Source organism: Podarcis erhardii (genome assembly GCF_964252035.2).
Source record: "Podarcis erhardii genome assembly, chromosome: 9".
In the NCBI taxonomy this organism is placed as follows: domain Eukaryota; kingdom Metazoa; phylum Chordata; class Lepidosauria; order Squamata; family Lacertidae; genus Podarcis; species Podarcis erhardii.
Genome location: NC_138512.1, coordinates 54626514 through 54638554, shown reverse-complemented (window position 1 = coordinate 54638554; position 12041 = coordinate 54626514). Strand labels below are relative to the sequence as shown.

General features: G+C 40.2%; 1 protein-coding gene across 30 annotated transcripts in view; it reads left to right on the top strand.

The window, feature by feature from the left end:
* The window catches only part of ANK2 (ankyrin 2), a gene marked incomplete at its 3' end in the record, with an annotated part of 330684 nt that overhangs the window by 176049 nt on the left and 142594 nt on the right, over positions 1–12041 (top strand). For 4 of the 30 annotated variants that reach the window (XM_081876563.1, XM_081876539.1, XM_081876540.1 and 1 more), the window contains exon 1: positions 8154–8498. The exons of 15 other annotated variants lie outside the window; for them this stretch is intronic. In XM_081876563.1, coding sequence (XP_081732689.1) covers positions 8364–8498 — 135 coding nt within the window. In that variant the 5' untranslated portion in view covers positions 8154–8363. Of the gene's footprint in view, positions 1–8152; positions 8499–12041 lie in introns of those variants that run through there. 11 more of the 30 variants (XM_081876544.1, XM_081876553.1, XM_081876547.1 and 8 more) reach the window with 6 other exon arrangements.

The following is a 12041-nucleotide window of genomic DNA, read 5'->3' as shown; positions in this document are numbered from 1 at the left end:
AGAGTCTGCCAGTGATGTCCTATGGATATGTGGTGCTAGGAAGGTCTCTTTCACTAAAACACTTACTTTGTGCTCATTACAAAGAGGTAATTGTGCTCTTCATGGCTCCCCAGCAAGACCACCTATGTTTTGCATCTGGACTGAAGTGATACAAAGATGCCATGGGGAGTGTGTGACCCAGAAGATGTCCCTGGGAAGCACAACCTGCCCAGAACTGAGCAGAGAAGAAATATCAGAGTTGGGAGTAGAGATACGCAGTTGCGCAGCTCCTGTTACTACAACAAGAGATCCAGTAAGACCCCACCTGCCTTTCTATCCCTGTAGAGGGAGAATCCGTTCAGAAAGAAGAAGGAAGGGACCTTTCCTTTTATGATGCATTCACACCCCACCTTTCCTTCAAGGAGGTCAAAGTGGCATGCATGGCTCTCCCTGTCTCCATATTACTTTCACAACAACCCTGTGAGGTAAACTAGGCTGTAAATCAATGACTGGCCCAAAGCTCACCCACTGAGCTTCATAGCCAAATGGACATTTGAACCCTGGTCTTCCAGGGCTTAGTCTTGACACTTTAACCACTATACCACACCACTTAGTCTTTGCTCTTATATAGACTGGATTCAATTTCATCATACGTTTTGCCAGCTGACCAAGTGAGCTGGCTGAGTTTGTGTGTTCAGTTTCTCTCTCTGTCTAGCCACTGTTGCCATTACGTCTAGAGGAATATGCTAGTGAGCATTGCCTGAGCATAGTGCTGTATGGCTAGGGGCTCAAGCACCCAGGAGGTGGCACTGGACTGGACTTGCACCCTCTGAAGTGCTGGAGGGCATGGCCAGGTTCCTTTAGAACAGCCACAGTAATGCTGAAGGTTTCTTTTTCTTTAAAGCACCACAGGTCTTCAGTGCTATAATGATGTTCTAGGTTATGTTGCTACTGATGAACATCTTTTGATGTTCCAGGTTTAATAATGCAAGCATTTCCTTAATTATTTATGGTCTCTGGTTTGTTCCATGCTAAGCTGTATAACGATGTGTTGCCGCTTGACATTTTTGAAGTTGGCAGCACACAAGAGGATTAGCATATGATGATAAAGTGCCTGGTTAATTCTGCATCTTTTAGGGAGCTTCTTTTTAGGCCAAGCATTCTTGAGGCTGGTGCTGTTGCTTTGTATGCAGAAGAGCAGGGAAACCGCATAGGATGAATGTGCATCCATAATACTAGCATGCCTTCTGCGAACCTCCTTCAGATATGCATCATTTCTCGGACACAGGAACTACTCACCCAGTGCCTCCATCTTGCCAGGATTCAATACATCTAAAAATGCATTTATAGAGATCTATCTATAGATGTGGTTAGGCCTTTCACTGTGATACTGTTTCACCATGTAAATGATGTACTCATGCAAAATTTCTCTTTCCCCCTATTCTATTGCAGTAGCTTGCAATGATTAATAGCATGGTTTGTCTGCTTTTTTATTTATATGCTCAATGTAGTGACATATGGTAGTTCTGGGATTAAAAGATCTCTCTGTCTCTGGTACTAGCAAGAGAGGATTATTATGATTAATGCATTGAACCATTCAGCATATAGGAAGGGCCTTCTGGTGATTGTTTTTTTCAAATATGGCTAAGAATATGCATTTGTAATTGGTTGAGTGTTTAATGGGTAGCGAGGCTAGAAGTGTTGTGCTCCAGATTGCTGTTTTATCCCACCATCATCTGCATTTGCAAATGTTACTTATCAGAGAAAATATAGAGCTGCCTCAGTGAAATGGCATTTGGTATGTGAAGCATAACGGAGTTGGCGAATTTTGCAATATGAAGTGTTGGACCTCCATCGTATTCTGAAACAGCATTTTAATTATATATCTAACCATCTTCCATTGCTAGGCAAATGGACATTAGGGAAGGGTATCACTTTCACACACAGGAAGATCAAGTAACTAAAATATCAACTTAGGAACTCAATTGTAATCATATCTGAATCATTTTATAACTCTAAAAGATTTGACATCTCATTCCATTTTTTAAAAAATTATACTTTTATGAGTTATGGATCCTCATGTTGTTTAAGCTTGTGCCTTAGAGAAAATAAATAATAGAAGCGTGTCCCAGTTTTGAGGTGACATGCAGGATCATAGAATCACAGAGCTGGAAGGCTCCCTGAGGATCATCTAGTCCAACCCCATACAATACAGGAATATGCAGCTATCCCATATGGGGATTGAACCTGCAACCTGGGCCTTATCAGCATCACACTGTGACCAACTCAGCTATGTTCCTTTGTATGTTGAAATGTACATGTGTGAAGTTCCTGAGAATGTGAACTGTGGGTTGAAAGGCTGCAAAAAATGACCTGTGCTTCAAAGCTCAACTCATTCCCAAACTAACATGCATAGCCCCTAATTGGTATTCCCTCAGCTCTTCCTCCCTGCACCCAGTGGCGTAGCGTGGGGGGTGCAGGGGGGGCCGGCCGCACCGGGCGCAACATCTGGGGGTTAGGGAAATCCACGGGTTAGGGGGCGCAAATCCATGGGTTAGGGGGCGCAAATTACTTGCCTTGCCCCGGGTGCTGATAACCCACGCTACGCCACTGCCTGCACCTGCAATATCATCCTCATGCAAAGGTCAATATCATTATCTTACATAGCTGTTGTAAGGTTTGCTGTGGCATCTTGTATGCAAAGAGCTTTGGGCATTTGTATTCCACTATGCAAAGTGTTATTATTTTACCAGCTATCAGCAGTAGTGCTATATATGTCCTACTCTTGGATATATTTAGCTGTGTATATTTAGCAGTGTAGATTTTAGTGTTATGTGCCAAAGCAAAATAAACAAAATCATCTTCCACACTTTCTCATTTCTGTAACTTGTTCATGTATTTCTAGCCGCTATACCCATAATTTCAATAGGTGCTTTTGTTAGAGACAGCTCGTCAAATCATGTGAATTGTGTGTATGGGGGGCGGATATCACATTTTCTTTCCTTTAGAAATAACAAATCCTGTTAGGGCTTCTATGAATCCCATGGCTTGAATGGCTACACAGTGCTTAAATGGATTTATAGCTGCTCTTGATGTCAAAAACTAAGAGATGCTCTGCACCTGCTGTGCTTAAGCCACGTCCTTCTCAATATTTTGACTTTTCTCTTTACTCTGTGTTGTGCAAAATCCATATGGATAGCCATCAGGTTCAGAATGAATTTAAGACAAAGAAATGCCAGTGTTCAAATAAGATGAATATACTGATACTAAAACACACCCTACTAAGAGCACAACCACAATGAACAAGTCCAGTGAAAAACATTTCAGGATAGTTACAAAGCCACACTTCTCAATCAGTTGTGTGAGAGGCTTTATGTCCAAATATATGGAGTATTTTAGCCATATTAACCCGTATGTTCAGTTTACACATTCAATTCATAGTTTGCCAGTAATAGTCAGAAAAAAAGATAGTGCTCAGCTGGTCCAAAGCTCTTTGCTGGAGCATCAGTCAATGCACTAGATGTGCGCTGCTCAGCCTTTCAGTATAGATGGATATGCTCAGAGGATGATGGAAAGGGGGCATTGGCTTTTAAGATAATTCTACTCAGTGTTATTTAGCAACTGAAAAATATTAATCCATAATTTTTCCCTGGAGATGAATTTGAAGAAACAACTGCAAATGAGTTATGGAATTGAAAAGGACATTTCAACCCAGCAACAGTAAAGTCACTCAGTGAAACAAAAACAAAAGGACTGATCAAGGGTTGGTCTTAAGATGCTGATCTAAAACTGGAATAGAGACCACTATAGCTACTAGCCACAATGTCTATGTTCTAGCTTTAGCTGTAATCACAGGTGGGAAGAATGCTACTGCACTTAGGTCCTGCTTGCCCGTTTCCCACAGGCATCTGACTGCCCACTGCAAGAACAGCATGTTGGACCACTTGGGACATTGGCCTGAACTGACAGTTTTTCTTATGTACCTTAACTCCCCAATGAGGGTAACACTAGGGCAGACTGCGATCAACTTTCTCCTTGCACTATAAGCCAATTAGCCTCTAATGTGCCCAGCACTTTTCCATCAATGCCCTTTTGACTTCTTTGACTAATTCTAGATTTAAGAAGGTGGAAGCAACCTCTAACTTTTTTCCATTGCTTGTGTTTTTAATTATATAATACTGATGTACAGGCCAGATTACTGTCACAATCAGCTTTTGTTTTCAGTTTCTTAGCTGCTATGTGATATGATAGATCTGAGAAACAGACCCAAATAACAATGGCATTAACGAGACCCTGGGAGTTTTCCACCCTTCCATAAGGACTTTGAAATTTAAGTCTCTAAATAATACACATGGTTTGATTGCTTTGCCCCGCCTCAATCTGGCAAAAGATGAAAATATTTGCTTTCTGAGTAATTTGCCCTTAATAACTTTGAAGCAGTGTAACAAACAGCACTAGCATTGTTAGAAGTTCACTGGCAGAAAGATTGCCCCTTTCTTTGTCTTAGATATCTATGTAGATCACAACCATCTGCAAGTAGTTTTTGAAAGGAATGTGTGCTGATCAGTATTTGGCACCCTTCTAACTTAGTCCGTGGACTTTGTTTCCTGCTTATCCATTTATATGCTCTTATTCCTTTCCATTTATATGCTCTTAAAAGTATGCCATGCATTTTGTCAATTTTCTTCATCCAGTGGAATTCTTCAAATAACATTTATTGCCAGGCAGAGATCTAGTCTGTAGGACATGCCTCTTTTAATATAATTAATCTGAAAACTGGAAGAATATCAAGTATCGAAACCTGTTGTTTCTATGAAACTCTCCTACCACTTTGGTGCTCCCTTCTGTCCACCTCCCAGCTTTGAGTCTAAAGTAAATGGAATTTGGGGAGTTGCAACTGCACATTGGATTTTAAATTTCACAGTATTGACAGCTACTATAAATTTTTAGAAACCTTATTCATTAGACATGGAATGTGAGAGGGCAGATATGTGTGAACAGGAAACAACACTGAGGAGGTTAACATTTTATATTTATAGAGCATGCTTCAAGTTTGCCAACTGCTGTCTTTTATGACATTAAAAACATAGGACAGTGTTAAATAAAACAAACAAAATAGGCAAAGTTGATCTGTACACGCAGTGAACTCTGCCACAAAGCTAGGCTTGAATTTTGCTGAACAGGAGGCAGCTCTGTTCTGTATTTGATGGAATGTCATGGGGATATTGTGCTAAGAGTTTGATATTTCCCTTTTTATATGAAGTTGCATACATAAATTTTGATGTCGCAGATGTTTTGAAAAACGAGAGGCAACTATCTGCAACTATGGGAGTTTCTAAACAAGTCTGTTCATTTTTACAGCTTCCTCTGTTAGTCAAGCACTCTGAGACTTTTACAGCAGAAGGAAGGTGTGGTGCAGTGACAACTCTTCCAACTCTCACCCGCCCATAGCAAATAAATTTGTCAGGAGGGAATCCCACTACCCCAGTCACACTGCTTCCACCAGGCCTGGGCATTGTTGGTGTATCTGTCTGATTTGTTTTGTTGCCTTTGTGACCTTCTGTGAGTACTTGAAAGTCGCTTCACCCGCCTCTCAACAAATGCCCCATCATGTTCTCCTAATCATATTAAAAAATCCTAAAACAGGTATTAGACTGGGGTTAGGGTGGAATTGCTTCAGATGTCCATAATCTGTCACATCAGTATTGAATATGGCATGCCTGGCATCTTATCAGGCAAAGAAAGAGTAAGAAGTTGGGGTTTTTCAAACCTTGGGGTCTTCAAACTATCAGTATTATGAGAGGACTTGAAGTGTATATCAGGATGTTAGACCATCATATTTAAAGTGGATTAAAGCAGTCTGTTGCTTTGGTGCTAAAAATCTATCTTTTTATAGTTTGGAAAAGGAAATACACTGAAAATGTGGGATGAATGAATTATAAATAGATTGACATGTAGACACCTAACAAACGAATCAGGATGACCATTAATTGTCATATAACCACCCTGTAAATTTCAGAATGAATACACATTAAGGCTGGACATAGTCTAACCACCAAATAAGCTTTGTACAAGCAAATCAGGATTAAAGCTGAACAGATAGTCTGGAGGAAGCCCATGAGCTTGTTGAATTTGACTGAGGATTACTATTAATATTAATATGAGACCTATTGGAGATCTCAATACATGAAATCTGTTCAACTTCATATCTCAAAGCTTCCTTTGTCACACAAGTTGAATTTTATTACAATATCTAGCTATGCAATTGACAATTCCCTCCATAAATTGGCAGTAAATATAAATAATAAAATATTGCAGTAACCAAAAGGCTGGACAACTTGGGAAAAAGAGAAGCACAGAGCCATTCTAAATTAACTTGACATAATTAACATGAGCATGAATTCCCCGTAGGTCAGTAATCCTAAAGGGTGAAAAACACAGTTATCCGATTATAAATCCTGGCAGCTGTGAAGGGTAACAAATCAATAGGGCAATAAAGATGTTGGATCATTGACAACTGGTTACTGAATATCATTTGTTTCTTTAAAAAAATTGATAAAGGAGAAACAATTTTGTACAAAATCAGTAAGTACTTGAAAATGTGTGTCAAAATGACTAAAACCATAACAGTTACCTTTGGTACACTTTAGTTTCATTGCATGTGCTTTTGGTATATTCGGTGGGTTGGAACCAGATTTAGGCCTTATTCACCCCAAAGCAGTAAACTGTGGTCAGAAACAAGCCATGGCTTATGGTGAATGAGCAACGTGTTAGTGCATGCTGCACAGTCATGCTTCCTTCACTCCCCCATTTGCAGGGAGCAGGGGACAAAACCATAGTGTGGATAACTTAGCGGTACCTGCAAACTAGCTTTCATGGTTTATTTTTCCATACAAACCACAAAGTGCTAAACCAAAAGCAAACAGTAGCTTCCATTCATTATAGGTTCAGAAAGAAACAGAATACGAGTGTTGGTTCATACGTAATGCTAACTCAGCCCCTCCAAGCTTTGCTTATTGCCTCTGGAAAGGGAGAAGTGTGCAAGATTGAGTAGCATGTGCCAACCAGCATGGCGCTTCTCCTTTGTAGCAGTCGTTGTTGCTGCTGGTAATCTTATTTGTACCCTATCCATGGGATACAAGGCTGCCTTCAGATAACTTCTAAAGGTTGTATAGTTACTTATCTCCTTTACATTTGATGGGAGGACGTTCCACAGAGCAGGCGCCACTACTGAGAAGGCGCTCTGCCTGGTTCCCATAGTTTGTTTCAGTGTATGGCTTACTGCTGCATGCAAACCAGACCATAGTCATGCTTGCCATAGACCAGCTGAAATAAATGGGACACCGCTAATGTATGTCATCTTGATATCAGTTGGTCTCCACAATGCAATCCCAACTATGTCTACACAGGAAAGTCCTGTTGAATTCATGGAGGCTTACTCCCAGGAACGTGTGGTTAGGATTGTAGTCTAAATCTGGATCCAACCATGTGTCTATTTTTCTGATGATAAATATAATTGTTTTTGTATTCTTGGCAAAGCTCCAATTGGCTGTGTGAGGCCTGCTTCTAAGATTTGTACTTTAGAGAGCATGGCTGCTTGAGCAAAAGGGTAGTGGCTCAAAGTGCCTAAAGGTTACTCAAATGCTGTAATTCTTTAGAATTACCAAAGGAATTCTATGAGGCTATGACTCATTCACCTAATGCAGATTCAGAATGAACAAATATGCCATAGTTGCATATTTATTAAGTACCATATGATGATCTCTTTTTAAAAAACAAAGCACTACATATCTAGTAGCATTTGTGTGTTAAATACAAAATAATTGGCATTTTGAATTAATCATTTCATGTGAAAGTTTTTCTCCTCCCGCAATGCCCCCCCCCTCTCTCCTGGAAAGTACCAGGGTGTTAGCGTGCAGCATTCTGAAGTGTAGTGCTTTGGGCAAGCACCAAGGGATAATGTGAACAGTAGAAGGGTGGGTGGGGGGGGAATCAAAACATTCAAAGGCATGCAGCTGGGTAATTCAATAACCCTTGTATGTGGAGGCATTTCACACAGAAGGACTTTAACTCTGCGCTAGTCAGGCTGCCTGTATGTCCCTTTCCCCCTCCCCATTCAATTTACATGCATAGCTGGCCTAGTAGGTGTAAAAATAGACAGGCAGCGCCTGAATTGGAAATGGTCACTGAATGCTGTCTGCAGTTGCTGAGGTTTCCTTTTGACACAGGGCAGCCTGCAGAAAGAAAACTCTGGCGAGGGGAGTTGAGGGGAGCAAAGCACGGGATCAGTAATTATCCTTCTGGATTGTTTACTCTGCCCCTTTGGAGTGTTTAGGACACTTCAAAGTCAAACCCACTTGCAGGAGTGAACGGGGAGGACTGATATGGGCAATGCACCCGTTTGCCAGGCTTGTCACACGGACAAGGGTGTGAGAGTGCAAGGAAACATACAAGATGTGGATAAAATTCCAGACTACTATGGATGCAACAACGAAGAGGCTAAATATCCCGAGACACTGGTAAGTCTAAACAGACGACAAAGGGGGATAAATAGGCCTCTGTGACTGTGTAGAAAAGAAGAAGAAGACCTCTTAGCAAGAGAACTCTTTGAACCTGCTTGGTAGAGACTGGCAATGCTGAGCAGTGAAATAGGGTCTGTGACTTTAAAAACTGCTGGTGGCTGGATTAAGATGGTCATTGTTGGGGATCTGTTGAAGAGCAAAGTAGCTCCTGGAATGTGTTTCCATGCATGTAAAATATAAGATTGTAAGTAGCAAAAAAAAACTCAGGAGATAGAGCTCCTAATAAATAAAAGAATGTCTTTTACTATATTTTTGTAAGTAGACATTCCAAAGAGACTGTACTGATGTCTCATTTGAGAACATAAAATCAATAAATTGCATTTGATGGACTGTGCTATTCCGTTAAGTATATTTTCCATAGTTTAGGAGATACATAAAGGCTCAATTACAGAAAAAAGTTCATTACACAGGTCAATGTGATCTCTCATGTTGTCAGTGTCTGCAATTACTTAAGCCAAAACACAATTTTTCAAATATTTTATTCACTATATAAGTACTTAGCAGCCTAATCCCATGCATCTTTACTTGGAAGTAGGTTTTGATGAGCTCAGCAGGACTTACTTTCAAGTAAGTGTGTACATAGGACTGCAAGCTTAGTGAATTTAGCAGGAGGGGGAAATGCCACAAATGTATGATTTTAAAAATTGCATTCACATTTCAAGGTTAATTGTGCTGGCTCACTGCACTATTCTCCAGATTCAGTCAGCTCTACACACTTTCACTTGAAAGTAGTTTCATGTTCATCACAGAAATAAAATGTTTGCAGTAAGAAGTGAAGTCAGATAGAATCTGAGTAGAAATCATATAGCAAATGAAGACTATATATCACATATTTCATCAAATGTCAAAGCTGTTTAAGAAGAATATCTTTCAAAAGTAGCACTCCCTTATAATGTATGGTTGCAATTTGCAACTTTGCATCAATGCAATCTCCTTATGAGTGCCCACGTGGCATGTTTGTAACCCCACCCACAGATCTTTGATATTCCACTTCTCCTTGCTAGTTTCCTGTCAACAATTTAGCAAACATAATATTATTATTTTACATTTTCAATGTTAATGTGGCATGCATTTTTAATTGGTAAAAGCTAGTTGCTTGAAATTCTTCCCTTATTTCAATCACAAGCAAAGCTATTTTGTAAATACTTTATTGGGGATTTTTCTACTGCATTTTTGCATCACTCTGCTTGCCTTGAGAATTAAGAACAGTTAGACGTAGTTTCCCTTTGGAATTTAACTGAACAGTCTAGTTTACAGCAGCAGTTGAGTTCAGCAAGAGAAATTGAGGGGGAGGGAATCTGTAGGATTCTGCCCCTTGCCTGAAACCCTGGAGAGCTGGTGCCAGTCATTTTGGAGGAAAGGGTCATGGCTCAGTGATAGAGCACATGTTTTGCATGAAAAATAGTCCAGGTTCAGTCTCTGGCATCTCCAGGTAGGTCTATGAAAGAAACCATGGAGAGTCATTATTTGTCAGTGGACAAGTTTGGAATTTTCTGTTTGGAATTTCTGTACAAGTACAGTGCAGAGCAGTGCAAACCATGATTTCCACAATTTATGGGAGTTAGTTTCAGTACAGTCTGTATGATTTTGCAGTATTTTAGGTTCAGAATCACTGAAATGGGTAATGCAGTTTATGAGGTGAATAGGTTTGTCATTTGGAATAGAAGAAATGTTGTTATGGTTGAAATTCCATGAGATGGAGTGGTGTGAATCCTGTTTATAACATTTTATAGGAGTTAGTGCAGTACAGCAGGTCTGTTTGACTTGGTTATAAAATGTTGAAATGGGCTAATACAATTTAGTTGGTGCACAAGTTTCATTGGGAAGAAAAGGCAGTATGGTGATGGCTGAAAAGCTGTGAAATGTTGGTAACTTTGTCTTTCCTCCCATTGTAGCAATATCTGCTTATTGAAGCTTCAAATAGCTAATCTTTGGGCTGCTGCAATTATGCACCTGTCATTGTAGTATTGCCCCATTTTGTTGTGCAGATATAAAGTCAAGGATCAAATTGAAGGGGCAGCTAAGGCTTTCTTAACAAAATAACAATAAAAAACATTCCTTCAGATACAGTATCTGAAGAAGTGTTCATGCGCACGTAAGCTCATACCAATAACAAACTTAGTTGGTCTCTAAGGTGCTACTGGAAGGAATTTTTTTATTTTGTTTCAACTATGGCAGACCAACATGGCTACCTACCTGTAACTGAGGCTTTCTTAGTTGTGGTTGGACTCCAGCTCCCAGCAGCCCCAGCCAGCATGGCCATTGATCAGGGTTGATGAGAGTTGTAGCCCAAAAACATCTGGAGGACCTCACATTAACCATCCAGCAAACAATAATATTACGCTGCCATCACATTTTCAAATTTGGAAGAAGTACAAAGGGTAGGGTGCAGGGTTGATAAAGGAACGTGAAGGCAAAATGAGTCTCCTTCATGCCTGCTGCACACACAAATCCTTGGATTGGATTCCTTCCACATGTGCACATTGTGAAGCAGGAGATTTTCTGCCCACCCATATCCCCAGAGGGGGTATTGTGCAGGCAACCCCATTTTCCTTGTACAGATTGCTCCTTGTTGTATTGGGGCCAGCTGATGTGTTTGGAATGGAAATATGTAATCACAGAAGTACTCTAATCGAACATACTTTCAGTTTAATCATGGATTGAAAAAAGGTGCCTTAAACCCAGCTAACAGTGAATAGTGTTTGGGTTGGATTCTGATGAAGGACTTTCTTCTGATGGAGGACGTTCCTCTGCATCCAAGTCCTTGTATATAAGAAGAAGAGGAGTTTGGATTTGATATCCCACTTTATCACTACCCTAAGGAGTCTCAAAGCGGCTAACATTCTCCTTTCCCTTCCTCCCCCACAACAAACAGTCTGTGAGGTGAGTGGGGCTGAGAGACTTCAGAGAAGTGTGACTAGCCCAAGGTCACCCAGCAGCTGCATGTGGAGGAGCAGGGAATCGAACCCGGTTCACCAGATTACGAGTCTACTGCTCTTAACCACTACACCACACTGGTTCTCTGGTTGTAGTTGATTTCTCCCTTATAGTCACTGTCCCCCTCGAGATGAATGCCAACAGCATGATATTTTTTATGTTTTCAGGAACAGCCATTGGAAATCTTGACACAAAGCAACCTATTTCATCTCATGTCAAGTAGTTTATCACATTCGTTTTTATGTGTAATACTGCTTGCTGAGAAAGTGTCCACAACTTCCTCAGTTCACACAAATACTGCATTCATTTTGTAAAATTAAGATGACACTTATCTCCCAGGCTCTTTTGTGTGTGTGTATTTTTTTTTTTTTAATGTGGCTTGAGAAATCCTACAAATGTCAGTGAAAGTTAGATTGCCAAATGATTACAGTGGATTTATGGGAGAGCTTTAAGGGTTAGATTTATACAGCTGCTTGTTAAATATTTTTTATCAGTATTATTTGCTGATATTAACTACTCCTTGCATTGGCTTTAGCAAAGTAA